Source organism: Otolemur garnettii, unplaced genomic scaffold (genome assembly GCF_000181295.1).
Source record: "Otolemur garnettii isolate 467f Iridium unplaced genomic scaffold, OtoGar3 scaffold00105, whole genome shotgun sequence".
NCBI classification, from domain to species: Eukaryota; Metazoa; Chordata; class Mammalia; order Primates; family Galagidae; genus Otolemur; species Otolemur garnettii.
This window is the reverse complement of record NW_003852500.1, coordinates 278532-297624: the sequence shown is the minus strand read 5'-3', so window position 1 is coordinate 297624 and position 19093 is coordinate 278532. Positions and strand designations below refer to the sequence as shown.

Genomic DNA, 19093 nt, shown 5'->3' with positions numbered 1-19093 from the left:
AGCTCACAAGGCTTCCCAGCTGACAGTGCTGGCCCAGAGTTCAGGAGAGATGCTTAGGCACTGGGCACCATCCAACCAATTGAGCGCTGAGGGGTGCAGCTCTGTAGACAGCATAGGCCTAGAGCTCAGACAAAGTCTCTCAGGCACTGGGCACCACCTGTTCAGTCAAGCTCAGGGGGCTGCTGCCCAGTGGGGGGTGGGGTGCAAGTCTAAAGTTCAGATCAGGGTTGCTCAGGCACTGGGCACAGCCCACCCACTTGAACTCAGAGAGCTTCCACCCAGCGAAGTTCAGTCCAAAGTCCCCGGGCACGCCCACCCAGTTGAGCTCAGAAAGCCCTGCCTAGTGGAGGCCAGAGATCCAAAGTTCAGTTCAAAGATGTTTAAACCTTGTCCTGCCTACCCAGTCAAGCTCAGCGTGCCTTTTCTGGTGGAGGCCAGAGGTCCAAAGTTCATTCCAAAGTCATTTAGGCACCAGCCTGCCCATCCAATCAAGCTCAGAGAGCTGTGCCTGGTGAAGGACGAAGGTCCGAAGTTCAGTCATAAGTCAAAGTCATTAAGTACTGACCCCACAAACCCAATGGAGCTAAGAGGTTGTCCTAAAGGGCAGAAAACAGAGCTGCCTGAGAATTCCTGAGGAGCTGGAAATAGCTAGTTCACCCTCTCCCCAGAAAAGCTTGGACTGTTGGGCTACTGTTCTCACTCTGCAGGCTGACAGATTTCCTCAGCTTCTCAGTGAGCTCATCAAATGCTCTGGACTCTATAGGGGGCAGTCCTTCCAGCAACTATGGTGGGGGAAGGGTGATCCGGGTGCTTAGGATTGCAGGAAAAATAGTTGGTCTTTTGTGCCAGACAGAATGAGGCCTAGGTTCAGTGGTGGAACTTCAGTAATGAAGAGGGACTGGGATTTGGCAACTGCTCTCCTGTGGGATAAGGTGAGGGGACTTTCGAACCCAGTTCACTGGCTGACTGGTCGCCCACCACGGAGCTCCCATTTGGAGGAAGGAATCTCCCTTCCTTTGGGAGCTGGGCTTGTACCTGTTGTTTTTCATCCACTTTCTTGTTTCTGCCACTTAGTTCAGCCTGAGTGATGTGTACCTCATGCAGTCCTCTCAGTGCAGAGCTCCTCTCATTTCGTTTACATCCACTTCAGTCCAATATCTCTTCCTTTGAGCATGAGCCTCTGGTGACAACTGCTCCTAGTCAGCCATTTGCCCACAATTCAGATTTGCTCTGACTTTTCATGCTGTCACAGTTCTGCTGATTCCTCCTCATGAGTATTTTCAGCTTCTTCCTCTTTCTCTCTCTCTTTTTTTCACTCTTTTTCTCTTTGTTAATGCGTTAACTATATTTTTTTGGTTGCATTGGTAGGTTGTCCCTAATGTGCAGTTTTAACCTGCCTCTGCCACTTCAACCTTGTCCACTCCTCACTGTTGCAGACAAGTGGTGAATCTGCAGCCCCAGACAGTGTCTTCAGGTGGACAAGATTCAGTAGGTAGTCCTGGCCCAGAGTTCCAGTCAAAGTTGCTCTGCCAGTGCTGGCTCCACCCACCAAATCAAGCTCACGAGGCTGTCCAGCTGACAGCGCTGGCCTAGAGTTTAGGAGAGATGCTTATGTGCTGGGCACCTTCCAGCCAATTGGGTGCTAAGGGCTACAGCTCTGTGGACATTGTAGGCCCAAAGTTCAGTCTCTCAGACACCAGGCACCACCAGGCCAGTGAAGTTCAGGAGCTGCCGCCCAGTGGGGGGTACAGGTCTAAAGTTCAGATAAGAGTCACTCAGGCACCAGGCCTTGGCCACCCAATTGAGCCCAGAGAGCCTCCACCTGGTGGAGAGTACTAATCCAAAGTTCAGTCCAAAGTCACTTAAACCCCAGCCCCACCCACCCAATGAAGCTCAGAGAGCCTTGCCTGGTGGAGGCCAGAGATCCAAAGTTCAGCCCAAAGTCACTTAGACACCTGCCTGCCCATCCAATCAAGCTCAGAGAACTATGCCTGAACTCCAAAGTTCAGTCAAAAGTCAAAGTCATTAAGCACTGGCCCTGCACACCCAGTGGAGCTCAGAAGTTGTCCTGGAGGGCAATAAACAGATCTGCCTGAGAATTCCTGAGGGGCTGGAGATGGGTAGTTTACTCTCTCCCTGCCAAAGTTTGGACTGCTGGGCTATTGGCTGGCAGACTTCCTCATCTTCTCAGTGAGCTCACCAAACACTAGGGTAGGGTAGGGGTGATCTGGATGCTCAGGATTGCAGGAAAAATATTTGGTCTTTTGTGCCAGACAGAATGGGGCTTAGGCTCAGTGGTGGGACCTCAATAATGAAGGAGGTTTGGAACTTAGCGACTGCTCTCCTGTGGGATAAGATGAGCAGACCTTTGAATCCTGTTTGCTGGCCTGCTTGGGTAGCCCACCAGGGAGCTCCTGTTTGGGGGGAGGAGTCTCCCTTCCTCTGGGAGCTGGGCTCATACCTATTGTTTTTCTTCCACTTTCTTGTTTCTGCTGCTTGATTCCTCCTGGGCAATGTGTATGTACCTCACACAGTCCTCTCAGTGTGGAGCGCCTTATATTCGTCTTCCATCCACTTCAGTCCAATATCTCTGCCTTTGGGTATGAGCCTCTTGACAATTTGTTTTTATTTCATGGATTCTGTAAATTTCTTATTAGATCTTAGGAGCTTCAGAATGTCATCCATTGTAATGTGCAGTTTTAATCAACTAATTTACTTTGTAGACACAGGGTCTACAGGAGGCCCAGGAGGGTTTTGAATTCCTGGCCTCAAGTGATCCTCCTGCCTCAGCTTTCCAAAGTGGTACTGTGCAGTTGTAACCTGCCTCTGCCACTTCAACCTTGTCCAGTGTATCCATCAGCACAGGTTAGTTTATATTGCACAACCAAAAAAAAAGCTCACTTAAGATAATCAAAGTTTAGTCTTAGAGCCATTAAAAGGAAGAACCAGATTTTGTATAAATAATCACATGACTAAAAACATAATTTTATTTGTTATTATTATTATTTTTGGCTAGAGTGCAGTGGCATCCTCATCTCTCACTGCAACCTCAAAATTCCAGGCTCAAGCCACTCTCTTGCCTCATCGTCCCAAATAGCTTGAACCACAAGCATGTGTCAACAGGCACAGCCAATTTTTCCATTGTTGTAGGGACTAGGTGTTACTATGTTACCAAGGCTGGTTTCAACCTTCTGGCCTCAAACAATTCTTCCCTGCATTGGCCTCCCAAAGTGCTGGGATCAGAAGCTACTGCACTTCACCTGATTTACAAAGTAATCTCTGTCCCCAGATCCTTTCATTCTCCCTAGTAATCCTTTATTGTCCCTCACCAAAATCTTTGTCTTTCCCGACCCATAACCTGTTTTTCCAGGATGGTATATAAGCTTTTGAATCCCATTAGAGAATCCTGTGTATAGCTGCCTTTTGTGGGATGAAATTAATCCCAAAGCAGGCAAATTTTTAGGTAATTGAGGAAAATAACCTAGTTATTGAACCTAGTTTAACCTATGAGAAAAATCTTATTTCTCAGGCTTAGTAGTTAACAACATTCTTTTCTAAACCTGAGAGTTTTCTGGATGGAGAGCAGAAGGCTGAACAGCCTTTAACTTTTGTTCAGGTGACTCATGATCCTAAGCTTCAGGTTATGATTGCCCCCCTGCATTTCAGCCACCTTCAGCAGTAGGGCAGATTAAATACACAGTAACTCTCTCTCTCTCTCTCTCTCTCTTTCACACACACACACAAAAAAGAAATAAAGAAAGAAAAGAAGAAAAATGCTGACCAGAACATGAAAAATATCTAAATTATTTTCAGTTTTTAAAATTATTATTTGTATATCTTTATAGGGTACAGGTGATGTTTCCATACAGGCATATAATGTGAATTAATCCAATCAGGGTAACGCGTATCCATCTTCTCAGGCATTTGACATTTCTTTGTGTTAGGAATATTCCAATTCCACATTTTTAGTTATTTAAAAGTATACCTTAACTTTTTTTATTATAGTCACCTTGTGCTATCAAATATTGTTCATTCTGTCTATCTAAGCATACTTTTCGCACCCAGTAACCATTCCCACTTTATCCTCCCGTCTCCTCTGATAACTGTCGTTCTACTCTTTGTCTCCACAAGATCAATTGTTTTTAATATTTAGCTTCCACATACAAGTGAGAACATTCGAGATTTCTCTATCTTTCTGTCCTTGGCTTATTTCACTTAAGATAATGTTCTCCAGGCTGGGCCACCCCCTCACCCAACGGTCCCAGCAGGGGGCCTGAGCTCGGGGCTGCCCCCTCCTTCAGTCTGCGGCCCGTGAGGGGAGGGAGAAGTGGCACCGAGACCCGACGTGCACACTCAGTTTAGTGCCGAGCTCCAGTAAAAGCAGGAAACCAACGCAACGGTGTCAGGAGGGTTTGCGTGGGTTTGATGCGTCTGGAAGGTACACAGGGTGTCGATCATGGGAAAATCTGAGCCTGTTGGGTTCTAAAGGACAAGGAGCACAGGGTGCAACCCGGGCAAAACCGCATCATGATTACTCTGACAACTACTGTTTACTGGGATCCTACCCGGGTGTACACGGGGCTGAGTAAGATCCGCATCAGCATCAGCATCATTTTAGAGTGAGGGAAACTGAGGGTCACAAAGCTAAAGTCAGGCGCGGTGGCTCACGCTGTAATCCTAACACTCTGGGAGGCCAAGGCAGGAGGACGGCTTGAGCTCAGGAGTTGGAGACCAGACTGAGTAAGAGACCCCATCTCTACTAAAAATAGAAAAATCAGCTGAGCGTTGTGGCTGGCACCTGTAGTCCCAGCTACTCAGAGCCTGAGGCAAGAGGATCTCTTGAGCCCAAGATTTTGAGGTTGCTGTGAGCTGTGACACTACCGCCTTCTACCGAGGGTGATGTAATGAGATTTTGTCTCCAAAAAAAAAAAAAAAAAGATAATGTTCTCCATCTATCCATGTTGTTTCAAATGGCAGGATTTTATTCTTTTTTGTGGCTATCTAATATTCCACTGTGTACCTGTGTCACAATTTCTTTATCCGTCGATGGATGCTTAAGATGATTCTCTAACAAATACAAAATTTTAAAGTGTAATGTATGGTTTGAAGAAAAAGTCTACAAAGAACTGTTAACTTTTGATGTTATCTGGCATGATGGACAAGGAGACACTCAGAAGACAAGGTATTCCAGCTACAATACCTAAACTACAAAGGATAACAGAGTGGTTGGGCGGAATGACCCAGCAGAGGGACTTGAGAGACAGGAAAGAACCTATCTGGGGAAAAGAAGAAGTCCAGAGTTGCTAGGCCAGAAAGACTGAAGGAGGAGAGATAAGTCGTAGGGATCGAGCAGTCCAGTCTTTAGTCCTTACCTAGAGGGCAGTGGGAGATCACAGATAAGATTTTAAGAAGATTCCTGGCAGGTCAGACTTGCAGGTTTGTTTGTTTGTTTGTTTGTTTTTTGTCTTGACTCCTGGCCTCAAGCAATCCTCCTACCAGGGCCTCCCAAAGTGCTAGGATTACAGGCACGAGCCACTGTGCCCAGTCTCTGATGAATTTTAAAATAACCGCTCCTTCTGCATTTGGAGACTATCTTGAGGAGGTGGATTTCCTTGAAGCTGACACAGTGTAAGCTGAGGCCCTGGGAGCGACTATGACAATGTGCATCGGTGGCTGTACTAAATCTGCATTGGCATTTTTGTATTTTTGTTAAAGAGGGACTCTTCCGCAGAGGTCCCATAATACCTGGATCGGCCCGGAAGTTTAATTATAAACTTCCAGGCTAAACTTACAAATCCATGCTTAATAAAGGGGAAAACCTTTAACCCGGGGTGTTGAAGAACAAAACCACAGATTTCAGTGCCAGGTAGCCTGTTGCATGCAGTATCATTCTTGGGGGTGAGCAACTCTGGTCAACTTACGTAAAACTGGCTTTTAAAAAGTTTTATTGTATATATTTAAGGTGTATGATATTCTGATGTTCATGCAGATAGTGAAAAAGTTAGTATAGTCAAGCAAATATCCACCATCTCACATAGCTAGCCATTGTTTTGTGTGTGGCAAGAGCATCTGAATTCTATTCTGGCAAAAATGTGGAGTCGGTACATTATTGATCAGTGAAGCTCTCTGGTTGTGTGTCAGATCTCTAGACTTGTTCATCCTTCATATAATCACCATTTCCCCTCCCCCATTTCTTTCCTATACCACTTTTATTCTCTCTCTCTCTTTTTTTTTTTTGCGACAGAGCCTCAAGCTGTCCCCCTGGGTAGAGTGCTGTGGCATCACAGCTCACAGCAACCTCCAACTCCTGGGCTCAAGTGAGTCTCCTGCCTCCGCCTCCCAAGTAGCTGGGACCACAGGCACTGCCACAATGCCTGGCTATTTTTTGGTTGCAGCCATCATTGTTGTTTGGTGGGCCTGGGCTGGATTCGAACCCACCACCTTAGGTGTATGTGGCTGGCGCCTTAGCCACTTGAGCCACAGGCGCTGAGCCGACCACTTTTATTCTCTATTTGATTTTTTTTTTTTTTGCTACAACATATAAGTGAGATCATGTTGTATTTTCATTTGTGTGTCTGATTTATTTCGCTTAAAATAATATCCTTCAGATCCATCCATGTTGTAGCAAATGGAATATTTTCCTTCTTTTTAAAAGCTGAATGCCACATTTTTCTTATCCATTCATCTGTTGACAGACACTTCAGATTTTCCACATTTTGGTTATTGTGAATAATGCTTCAACGAACATGGGTGTGCAGTATCTTCCTTTTTTTTCAGAGACAGAGTCTCACTATGTCACCCTTGGTAGAGTGTCGTGGCATCACAGCTCACAGCAACCTTAAACTCTTGGGCTTAAGCAATTCTCTTGCCTCAGCCTCCCAAGTAGCTGGGACCACAGGCGCTCACCACAACACCCAGTTATTTTTTTGTTGTGGTGTTCATTGTTGTTTAGCAGGCCTGGGCCGGCTTCAAACCCACCAGGCCTGGTGCATGTGACCGGCACCCTAATCAGTGAGCTACGGGCATTGAGCCAGGGATTACAGTTATCTTTACAAGATACTTATTTCATTTCCTTTGGATATATACTTAAAATAGAGATTTGTGGGTTGTATGGTAGTTCTTTTTTCTTTTTTTTTACTGATATATTATAGTTGTACATATTTTGTTTGTACATGTGACATTTTGATATGAGCATATAATGTGTAATGATCAAATCAGGGTAACTGGGATACTCATCACTTCAAACATTTATCTTTTCTTTGTGTTGGGAACATGACAAATCTTCTCTTCCAGCTATTTTGAAAGATACCATAAATTGTTGTTAAATATAATTTGCCTACTATACTATTGAATGCTAGAAGTTATTCATTTTATCTAACTGCATTATTACCACCATTGACCACCTTCTCTTCAACCAGCCCTCCCTTCCTCTCCTTCCCCTCTTCTCCTTTTCTCCCCAGACTCTGGTAACCTCATTCTCATTTCTTAATTTTTTTCTTTCTTTCTTTCTTATTTTTATTCATTTTTTTTGTTTGTTTTTTGTTGCCCAGGCTAGTGGTCAGCCATGTGATCTCAGCTCACTGCAGCCTTGAACTCTCTGACTTAAGCAATCCTCCCAGCTCAGCCTCCCGAGTATCTGGGACTATAGGTGTGCACCACCACGCTTGGCTAATTCTTAATTTTTTTTTTTTTTTTTTTGTGAAGACAAGATCTTGTTATGTTTCCCAGGCTGATCTTGAACTCCTGGACTCAAGATATCCTTCTGCCTCAGCCTCCCACATAGCTGGAACTATAGGCTCTGGTAACCACTATTTTTAGCTCTGAGGCTCCAGAGAGAGAGAGAGAGAGAGAGAGAGATGGCACACTGGCTAAATACTTGTGATCCTCTGACTAGCCGATATTCAGGGTCTCTTCTACTGTGCAGTTCTGAAAAGCTACAGTTCTGCATCTAGATACTTCCTTAGGACATTCTAGAGATAGAGCAATCATGTAAAATACAGCCATTCAGTATGCAAGGGTGGCCTGTAACTTTAAAAACTCCCAACACATCTGTTTTCATGAAACAGACAGGTCGGAGCTCCAGTTTCTCCATTCATGAGACAGACCCCTGGAGAAAGCTGACTATTGGGAAAAACAGATCAAAGCCATAACTCCTTTCACAACAGCCTCCTGGTTTAAGCACAGAGTGAAGATTTCAACACAGTCTTTCAAAGCTTGTCAGCTGTTTATTAGACACTTGTTATGCTGAGCAAAGATTTGTTATCTGCCCTCCAGAAATCATAATTTCCAGCATCTCATCCTGGGTGAGAGGGTAGTGTCAATTGGAAAGACTATTTGGAGTAGCTTTCTAGAAAAAGTAGAAGTGGGAAGTAATGGAAAAGAGAATGAAGGTAATTTTCCTCCAGCTTGGGAAAACTGGTGATGGCGAAGGCTTAGAGGACTTTATTAGGGTGGGAGGTGGTGAGTAGGCATTGGATTGTTTTTTTTTGTTGTTGTTGTTATTGGAAAATCTGGAGCTCTATTTAGTTTTTGCTTCATGAGAGAAAGAAAAGCACAGGTGCACAAAGTAGGATAAGTGAATGCACTCTTAGATTGCATTAATAGAGGTAGAGCGCCCAGCTGGAGGGAGGTGATGTAACTATTATCATCATGATTGATGCTAAGTTTTGGCTGGCTTGTTCTAAGAAGAACAGGGACAGATTAACGGAAAACCTGCAAAAGGGTGTGATGTAAGTAAGAGGAACTGGGGACCATTTAGCCTTGGGAAGAGAAGATTTTGGGGAATGGTTAGAGCTGCCTGTAAATATCTGTGGAGCAGAGAAAGTCCCTGAAGGAGAGCACTCTCCCTGTCCATTCTACTGCAGATAGAGCTTTTTCCGAAGGGTGCTTTGGATTTCAGGATTTGCTTTCCTTGGTTTCCCTTCCTGAACCAGCTCTGCTTCTGCCATCCGCCGGGTCACCTGTAGCAATAGGCATGGTCAGCCTGGGGGCTAGGCCCCTGGAGAAGTTGGTGTAATGGGCTTATGGGGAAAAGGTTAGAGAACAGGGCAGGTGGGTATCCAGGTCCTATGAGGAAAGACCTATAGGTCTCCTCCTGTGCCATAGTTTCTACAGAATCATTGGCTGAACATTTAAAAAAATTCACAATAAAATACTTAATCATTAGAAGAAAAATTTTGGCCCAAACATTGTTTATATCCAAGGGGTTCGTTTATGGATGCTTATCTGTACGTCATCTAAACTATCTCACATCCTGTGGGTTTTGGGATTTCCTGTGTCAGAGGTTGTTGTTGGAAGATGGGTATCCTAATTTCTGTGCTGGGACCCCAGTTGGATTCGGGGCTGGGGGAGGTGGAGAGAGGTTTAAAGGAGGCTCAGCTCACTTTGCTTGCCCTCTGCTCTACCTGGGCAGGGTTCCAGATACCTTGTTTCAACTCACCTCTGTCAGAAGCTCCAAGATGGGTCCTTTCCTCTCTGTGAACACTTCAACTAAGATCTGGATGAAGCAGGAGCCATCCTGATCGTGTCTGTAGGCAATGTACCCTGGGGATTCCAGAGAGGTGGACTCAGGGGAGGCCCCTGGGGAGGGTAGGTAGAAGGAACCCTGGAAAGGGGTGGGTTGTGGAGGAGAGCAGGGGTCAGCAGCAGTGGGAAGGAAAGAGGATCAGAAGCCACCTGGGCCAGCTGGGAGCTTATACCCTCCATCGTGGAGAAGACATGGAGGGCATCTGTGTAAGTTGGGATGGTATGGGGGCTGTCATCTGTCATCATCACCATCGCATCTCCACCTACTGTTTCTCCTGGGTCCCTTTGTTCTGGAGCACCAAGAAGAGGAAAAATGAAGTCAGAAAAAGGAGAAGGAATGGGCGTGATGGCTCATTTCTATAATCCCAGCACTTTGGGAGGTCTAGGTGGGAGGATGTCTTGTGGCCAGGAGTTTGAGAACAGACTGCACAAGAGTGAGACCCATGTCTATAGAAAATAGAAAAAATAGCCAGGTATGGTGGCAGGTGCCTCTAGCCCCAGCTACTTGGGAGGCTGAGGCAGGAGGATTGCTGGAACCCAGGAGCTTGAGGCTGCTGTGAGCTATGATGATGCTACTGCATTCCAGCCTGGGCAATAAAGTGAGACCCTGTCCCCTCCACCCCCAAAAGAGAAGGTTTCAGGATGGTCTTGTGGTATACCAGGTTAGTTGGGGCTTTGGGTCTGGAGTTGGGTTGGATTACAAACACAGACTATGTCCTTAGGTCTGTCCCCACCTCCTCGACAGGCCTGCATGATGTACACCTTGGGCTTGGCTCTCAGGGCCCGGCAGTTCTTGTTGTTCAGGACTTCGAAGAGGTTCTCCAGCTTGACCATCTCCCCATCTTCCCCTATGAGGAAGCCTTCCTTTCCATGTGCCATGAGCACCACAAAGGCACAGCTGACAGGGTCCTCTCGGGTATCTATGGCCTGCTGGAATTTTTCTAACTCTTCCTGAAATTGCTGGAGTGAGAGAGATGACCAGACCCAGATGGGTCCTTTGAGCCCACCCATCTCACCCAACATTCCCACCCCAGAGTTTGCAGCCCTATACCTGGGCAGTGGGGTCTCTCTTCATGGTACTTTCAAATCTCAGCTGTTGGAACATGTGTTCCAGGGCATCCAGGTCTGCCTCTGAACCTTCCCGGGCTTTGGTGACACATAGTGTTAAGGCCAAGCGGGCCCCTGACATGTCATACACCTTCTGAACCAAGAGACAACAAAAATCAACAAGGGAAGGTTTAAGAAGAAGCAGATGTAGCCAAAAGAGGCCCCAGGTTAGAGTTGCCATGTAAAATACAAGATGTCCAATTACGCTCAAATGAGGTTGGGCACAGTGGCTCACGCCTGTAATCCCAGCACTTTGGGAAGTTAAGGCAGGAGGATCACTAGAGGCCAGAAGATTGAGATCTGCCTGGGCAACATATAGAGGCCCCATCTCTATAATAAATAAAAAAATTAGCTGAGAGTGGTGGTGTATGCTTGTAATTCTAGTTACTCAGGAGGCTGAGACATAGGATCACTTGAGTCTTGAGTTTGAGGCTGCAGTGATCTATAATTGTGCCATTGCAGTCCAGTCTGGGTGACAGAGTGAGACCATGTCTCTTAAAGAAAATCAAATGAATAGGAAATACGTTTTTAGTATAAGTATGTCCTAAACATATCATAGGATATACTTAAACTACAAAATTGTTTGTTGATAATGTCAAATTCATATCCTTTATTTTCACTTGCCAAATCTAGCAACCCAACCTGGGGTCTAGCTCTATTTTAGCCCAGCATGAACTTAGGCAAATTACTGCTTCTATCTGAGCCTCAGTTTCCAAATATAGACAATGAGCATGTGATTTTAAATATCCCTTCCAGTTGTCACATTTGGTGGCTTTGCCTCTCTCCCTAGCCTTCTCAAGAGTGTTCTGAGAATTCCAAATTACTTCCTTACTTGCAGAGGTCTTGGAGTTTCCAAAGGTAATGCTGAGATCCTATGTTATCTTATCTGAGGAAGAAGATTGTGAGAGTCCAAGTTTATTTACTATTTTTTATTTTTTTGAGACAGTCTCAAGCTGTCACCCTGGGTAGAGTGCCATGACGTCACAGCTCACAGCAACCTCAAACTCCTTTTTTTTTTTTTTTTAACTAAATGATAGCTGTGTACATTAATGCAATGATGGGGTACAAAATTTGAAATATTTTCATCAAACTGGTTAACATAGCTTTTATGACATTTTCTTAGTTATTGTGTTAAGGCAACCTCAGACTCTTGGGCTTAAGTGATTCTCTTGCCTCAGCCTCCCAAGTAGCTGGGACTACAGGTGCCTGCCACAATGCCCAGCTATTTTTTGGTTGTAGTTATTATTGTTTGGCAGGCCTAGGCTGGATTTGAACCCTCCAACTCTAGTGCATGTGGCTGGCGCCCTAGCCCCTTGAGTTACAGGCGCCAAGCCATGGGTCCAAATTTCTTTTCAGAGGAGAAGTAGAATACTGAGTGCCATTGTGAGAAGGATTTGATCTTTGGAGAGAGATGTTGCTGAGTTTTACCTCCTTGTTCCAACTTGGGTTCCATCTCTGAGTCATTTTTGCCATTTGAATGATCACAAAGCACCTTCTAGCTCTAAGTCCACATGATTTTTTTCACTCTACCCTTCCTTTCTTCTTCTTCTTCTTTTTTAAATATTGGAACATTTGTACTTATGTTATCTAGCTTTCTTCACTAAGAGAATGCAGAAGCAGTGATACCATAATATTAATAAGCATCTCTGGGATCCAGATTTTGCCTTCTTAATACCATTCTCCTCTATAAGGAATCAAAGCTCCTCAGAGATACGGCTGATTCTACATCTAGAGCAGGGAATGAAAAAGATAAGCCAAAACATCTTGTGCTTAAAGCAAGAAATTGCTCAAAGAGTCATGGACACATGTGAAAAGAACATGGTAGTTAGCTTGAAGATGCTCCATTGGCTGGCCATACTGACTAATTGGAGAGTCAAAATAAATGATAGTAACACATTATATAAGACAATGTAGGAAATCAAGAGTCCATGTAGATATAAATATAAAGATAAGTGGAAAGCTTTATATCCCCATAGTTCAAAGTAGCTCCCTACAAAATTCTAATTTCAAAGGAAAGAGTCAATTTAGAGTGGAGAAACCTGGCAAACAACATCACAATAAAATGATTAAAATGAAAAACATCAATAACTCCTTCATTCATTCCAAAACATTAAGATCCTCAACTCCCTTCCTCCATTTGCTCCTGTTCCCCTCAACCTGCATCCAGCCTACCTCCTCCAAAGGCTGAGGATTGCTCATTTCTCTTCCAGCTGAGTCTGGCTCTCCGCACCTTGGGCTGGTCCTGTGGGGGAGGTCAAGAGAAGGAAGGTTAAAGATCTCTAAGGGGAGGCAGAGGGGCTCAAGTGGCTCACTGACTTATCTTTCTGGATTTTTGAGACTGACAGAGACCCCAGTGGTGGGTCTGACCTAGGTAAGAGATGACAGTCCAGGAAGCATGTAATCTCTAGAATGACAATCCCATGGTGTCATTCACCCCTTGATATCCTCAGGATGTCTGCTGGGCCAACGCTACAAATGCCATCCCTCTGGGACCTCCCTATATCTCCTTTGGGAAATGCAGCCTGTAGGCCCTGGCTTGATGAGCAGGGCAAGTGGTCCATGTATTCTCTTTTCTACCCAGGAGCTGACCAGATGGGGAAGCATCAACAAAACATGTCTTGGAGTGGGGTTTAAATGAGAATATCATCAAAGTGCGGAGTACTACTTGGAAATGTCCCAGGGGGTCTCCAATATGAAGGAGTCAATCTGCCTCCCTCCCTCTGCCTTGAGCTTGAACATCTGTCCAAGTTCTTCATTCTCATCTCTAAGTTCTATTCTCTCTCTGGCTTAACAGAAAGACGTCTGCCATGCTATGGGCATTTATTCATCTCTTTGTCTTTTCCTACACTTCTTCCTCAACCTGGAATGCTTCTATACTGGTCAAGAGCCTTCCCTGACAATTCTGGTGGCATAATGTCTGCTATTCCTTCCGCTATTAATTATCTATCCACCTACTCACCCATCCATTCATCTGCATCCATGTACCCATCTATTCCTCCATCCACTCATCCATTCCCCCTTATCCATCCATCCATCCGTCCGTCTGTCCATCCATCCATTCATTCATCAGCCTATCCACCAATCCATATTTCCATCTACTCATTTATACACTCACCCATCTATTTGCTTATTCATCTATATACTCATCTATTCATCCATCACCCAACCACTCTCCTATCCATGCATTCAGCTATCTTCCCATTCAGCCAGCTAACAACACATCCATTCATCTATCATCCCACACACCCATTCATGCTTCCATCTACCCATTTATCCATCTATCCATCCATCCACTTATCCATCTATTCATTCAAACACTCACTCATTTAACCACCCATCCACCCATCCATACATCTATTCATCCGTCCATCCAGTCAGCCATCCATCCACTTAGTCATACAACCATTCATTCTTCCTGCTCTTATGAAGCTCTACTCTATGACAGAAATAAATATTAAATCAATCTCTTTCTCTCCCTGCTTCTCTCCCCACACTTCTCTCTCTCTCCCTCTCTTACACACACACACACCCCCACACCCCCACACCCACATACACCACAGAACAAGTGCTGTGAGGAAAGAGGAACCAAATGTGAGAGAGGAAATAGAAGGAGCACACCTCTGGAGCCAGATATACCTGAATTGAGTCCTACCTGGGTCCCTTCCCAGCTGTGCCACCTTGAGCATCTTAGCCCCCTTTCTGAGACTCCATTTTCCCATCTGAAAAGAACTTGAAAAGAGTGCCAGGTCCTGACAGCAATGGCAAAGCAAGGTAGGTTTTATGATTCCTCTTATCCCCCTGGAAGTCGCTTTTCCCTTCTCCGGACTCCCTCAGGTCTGCCTGTTTATACTTGAATTATGGCAGCATTTTAAATTATAATTATTGTGGCCGAACTGGTAGCTTAATTTCCAGGACTGAAAGCTGGACTTCTTTATCTCTGTCTCCATCAGGACCAGCTGTGTGGGAACAGGCACAGAGGTGATGCTGGGGGAAAATTGCTGAGTAAATAAATAATAAGCAAATGAACAGACAAAAGAAAGAGTAAATGGATGGTGAATGGATAGAAATTTCTTGAGTTCTGCCCAAACTAGCCAGATCATCCATTTATGAAGGGAGAGGGCAATATGTGTGCGTGTGTGAGAGAGAGAGGCGGAGGAGCTAGTACCTTCCAAATCACTTACCGACTCTAGAAGCAGTCGTTCCTTGAGGTGAGGCCCAATATCATCACTCTCCTCACTGCCAGCTCAGGGACGGGTGCCAAAGTGGAGTGAGGTCCATGTGCTGATCTTGGAGAAGGGGCTGATGCTGAGGAATCTTCCTAGGTTCCTCCTGAGAGCCCTGTCTATGAATGGGGCAGCACAATTATCTGCCCCTTTATTGCCAATGAATTTCTGTCACTCAAGAAATGTCACAACAAGAGGGACACACCCTTGGCATAGCCTTGGTGTGGAAATGGAGCCAAATGCCATTGGGATGATTGATAGCTGGCACCCTCTGGGGAAGGTGGCTGAGGCAGAGCATACAAATTAGCCAGAATTTTTTCTCCATCCTAACCACAAGGGCTACCTGCCCTCACCCAACCCCACCATATGGGTTCAGCTCATTTGGTTATCAGCATCCCTCATTACACCCATTTAATCTGGCTCACCTTCCACTGTGCAGATAACACCAACTCCACTCGCTGATTACCTCATTCAGTCCTTAAGAACCCAGAGGGATCAGCACTGTTGCTTGCTCTCATTTTGCAGATGGGGAAACTGAGGTTCATAGACATGAGGTCCCACAATCAGTAATTGGCACAGTTGGCACTGAAACTTAAAAGGGTCCAGTCCAGCTGAGTCAACTGGTACTTCACACTGCATCAGCATCTCTCCTTCCCTGGTCTTTTCTTCCTTGTAACCCTCCTCTTGTATTCTTTTTCAGCCATATTATTTTATATTACTTTATTGTATATAAAATAAATAATAACCAACAATAATATCAATATTATTTAATAATATGAATATCATTTAATAATATTAAAATATATTATAATATTAATCAATATTTATTATTAATGATAATCAATAATATCAATAATAATATTATTGGTAACATTTTATTTTATTTTATATTTTTTATTCTGTTTTATGTTAGCAGAAAAATTTAGACACAATTCACATGCCATACAATTCACCCCCTTAATGTGTCCAATGCAGTGGGTTTTAGTATATTCACAGAATGGTGTAAGCACTGCCATAGTGCATTTTGGCACACTGTCATCACCCCTATAATAAACCCAGGACTCAAACCCAGATATGACCCCCAACCCCCAATCCCTCCACAGATCCTAGCCCTAGGCAACCCTAATCAATTTTCTGTAGATATTGATCTCTGTAGATATCCCTGTTTTGGACATTTCACAGAAATGGAATCGCATAATATGTGGTTTTCATGTCTAGTTTCTTTCACTCAGAATGATGTTTCCAAGGATCATCCACGTTGGATGGATTGTCCACCAACTGTTTGGTGGACAATTGTTTGAGCTGTTTTGGCCTTTTGGCTATTTGAATGATGCTGTTATACACATTCATGTGCAGGTTTTTGTGTGGATGTAGTACATATGAGACAAACTTGATTTCTTGTGTTCTTTAAATTTTTCTTTCTTTTTTAAAGACAGGGTCTTGCTCTGTGGTCTAGGCTGTAGTACAGTGGTGTGATCATAGTTCAAAGCAGCCTCAAACTCCTAGGCTCAAGCAATCATCTTACCTCATCTTACCTCGGCCTCCTGAATAGCTTGGAGGTAAGCTACTATACCTATGCCATACCTGGCTAATTAAACAAATATTTATTTCTTTTTGCAGAAGCAGAATCTTGCTGTGTTGCCCAGGCTGGTCTGGAACTCCTTGGCCTCAAGCAATTCTTCCTCCTTGGCCTCCCAAAATTCTGGGATTCCAGACATCAGCTGTTCTACCCAGCCTAAAAAAGAGTTTTACCAAAGAATGACCCATGTACAGAAAAGTGCACATATTTTAAGTGTGCAGTTCAACAAAATTTTGCAAACTGAACACATCCATATGCATCTAACAAATCAATGGAGCCATTGAATTAAAAAGCATAAAAGCATAAAAAGCATACATTTTTCACTGGAAGAGAAACAAGACCCAGAGAAAAACCAAATAAAACTTGGCCAACATCCCACCTTTGCCAAATAACAAACTTTTTAGCTAACCATGCTTTTGCTACCTCCCTCCTCTTTGCAATTTCATTCTTTCATAGGATCTGGTCAGCTAAGAAGATTGGATCTTAGAGGAAAGACTTGGAAATGGGAGTGTTTGTGATGATGTGCTGGAAAATGTCTAACACTTGGCTCTCTGAAAACAATACAAAACACAACTCAACAAACCACCCCCTCAACAGTAAAAAGAAAAAAAAAGTCCTTATTTGTAGTGTTTGCCAATTATCTCTCACTGTGGCTGATTTTAAGCTATTAATATGGTATCACTGAATGCAAAGGGGGAAAATCTGGCTTAGGATAGGTCCAGGATTGAAAAGGATATTTCCTGAGGCAGCCCTACCATGGAGGCAGTGGGTCAGGCAGAGAGTCCATTCCCTGGGGTGAAGGCTGTTTTACTCAGAGCAGGACACATAGTAAGTGCCCAAGAAAGAAGAGCCAGGTGAATTAATGTGCCAGGATGTAGTTATCTCCTGAAATGTAGGTTGGCAGAGACAGTTCTTCATCAATTTTTCCTTAGTCCATCGACGATGGAGACCTCAGGAGGTCCAGGGTCCTCTAATGAAACACAAGTGTACACATGTCAGGGTGCAAGAGAAGGATGTGTCAACATGTGCTGGAGTACCTGTGAATTAACTAATCAACTAGTTAAATTGATTACTTGTATAATCAGAGTTATCTGATAATTGGTTGGTCCAAGAAAGACAAGCTGGTATAAGGATTCCACAGAAGAATGCATGCCTTGGGGTTACAGGATTATGAGGTGGCTTTCCAGAGGAGGTGAATTTCACTTGAGACCTGAGGAATGAGTAGGTGTTTTCCAGGTGGGGATGTGGGGGAAGCAGCTGGTGCAGAGGGAACCTCCCCATGGACAATAGCAGCGGTAAGGAGAAAACTTGGTGGATGAAAGGCACTATGCCTGATTCTACGTGGCCAGAGAATAAAGTATAAGGGATGGTGGTGGCAAGAGGTGAGTCCAGGTGGTGAGAGAGAGTCTAAGTAGTAAGAGATGAGGCCAGGTGGTGAGAGGTAATTATAGGTGTTAAGAGATGAGTCCAGGTGGTGGACTCGGTTCTTAAAAGATCGATTGGATATCAGGTAAAATGAAGCTTCTGCAGGAAGCTGCCCCTGAATGCTCTCTGGATGGGGTAGAATCCCAATTTCCATGGCTCCCGGCACTCCTAGGCAGTCACATTGCTCTTATAATGCCGCTTTGATGTCTGCCAGAAATAGCCTGTAAGAGCATGTGCCATACAGGTTGTGTTTACTCAGCACTCAGCATGACACATGGAAAATGTTCAATAATTCCTGTGAATTGGGGGAAAAGACCTGGAGCTGTCAGAATGGAAGCTTCTGCTTCTTGACCCTATAGGTTTAAACAGAGAGTAATACCACCTCATCAAGAATCGGGAGATGACCAATATCTCCCAGCTCCCGTCTCCCTGCCCCAGCCCCTGTCAACCATCATTTTGTCCTCTACCTTTATAAATTGAAGTTTTCTAGATCCTACACATGAGATCATATGGTATTTGTGTTTCTGTGCCTGACTTATTTCTCTTAGCATAATGTCCTCCATGTTTACCCATATTGTTACAAATGGCACAATTTCCTTCTTTTTAAAGGCCGAATAGTACTCCGTTGTGTGTGTGTTTGTGTGTATATATAAAAATGTATGCAATATACATTGTAAATAATATATGTATACAGCATACATCATATTATACATTAAATGTATATATGTACTATACACTACATGTATTGTTTACACACATAACATGTATAATATATGGACACAGTATACGTTTTCTTTGTCCATATAGTCACTGATGAACACTTAGGTTGATTCCATACCTTGGCTATTGTGAATAATGCTGCAGTGAACATGGGAGTGCAGCTATGGTGATTTCATTTCCTTTGGACACATACCAAAGGATTGCTGGGTCTTACGGTCTATTTTTAGTTTTTGAAGAACCTCCATATTGTTTTCCATCATGGCTGTACTTAATGACATTCCAAGTTTCAGTTCTACAGGAGAAATAAGTTAGTGAGATCTTTTGCATGACGGCTAATAATACCACGTTGTATATTTCAGAATTTGAAAAAAGTAAATTTCTTTTTTTTTAGTCCATCTTTTAATTTTTTTGAAAAATTCCTGACATTACAGAACTAAACTGAAATGTATTAACATTCCACTCTTACATTTCCACGACAAACAGAAAAATTCATGAGCCAAAAAAAAAAAAAAAA

General features: G+C 43.9%; 1 protein-coding gene across 1 annotated transcript; it reads right to left on the bottom strand.

The window, feature by feature from the left end:
- Positions 1–8855: 8855 nt before the first annotated feature.
- Positions 8856–12870, bottom strand: CASP14 (caspase 14). The gene is made up of 6 exons (XM_003796500.1): positions 12805–12870; positions 10577–10726; positions 10260–10485; positions 9699–9815; positions 9440–9543; positions 8856–8960 (listed from the first exon to the last, which is right to left on the bottom strand). The coding sequence occupies exons 1-6, from the start codon at positions 12829–12831 to the stop codon at positions 8856–8858; spliced, it is 729 nt and encodes a 242-aa protein (XP_003796548.1). The 5' UTR covers positions 12832–12870.
- Between the last annotated feature and the right edge of the window lie 6223 nt (positions 12871–19093).

What these genes read in the sequence shown, in the direction of transcription:
- CASP14 (XM_003796500.1), bottom strand. Translation starts at nt 12,831, where the DNA reads ATGAGCAATCCTCAGCCTTTGGAGGAG. An exon ending in CATGCAGGCCTGTCGAGGAG is followed by an intron (nt 9,816 to 10,259) that starts GTGGGGACAGAC and finishes TTGGTGCTCCAG; the next exon opens with AACAAAGGGACCCAGGAGAA. An exon ending in TCTTGGAGCTTCTGACAGAG is followed by an intron (nt 8,961 to 9,439) that starts GTGAGTTGAAAC and finishes CTATTGCTACAG; the next exon opens with GTGACCCGGCGGATGGCAGA.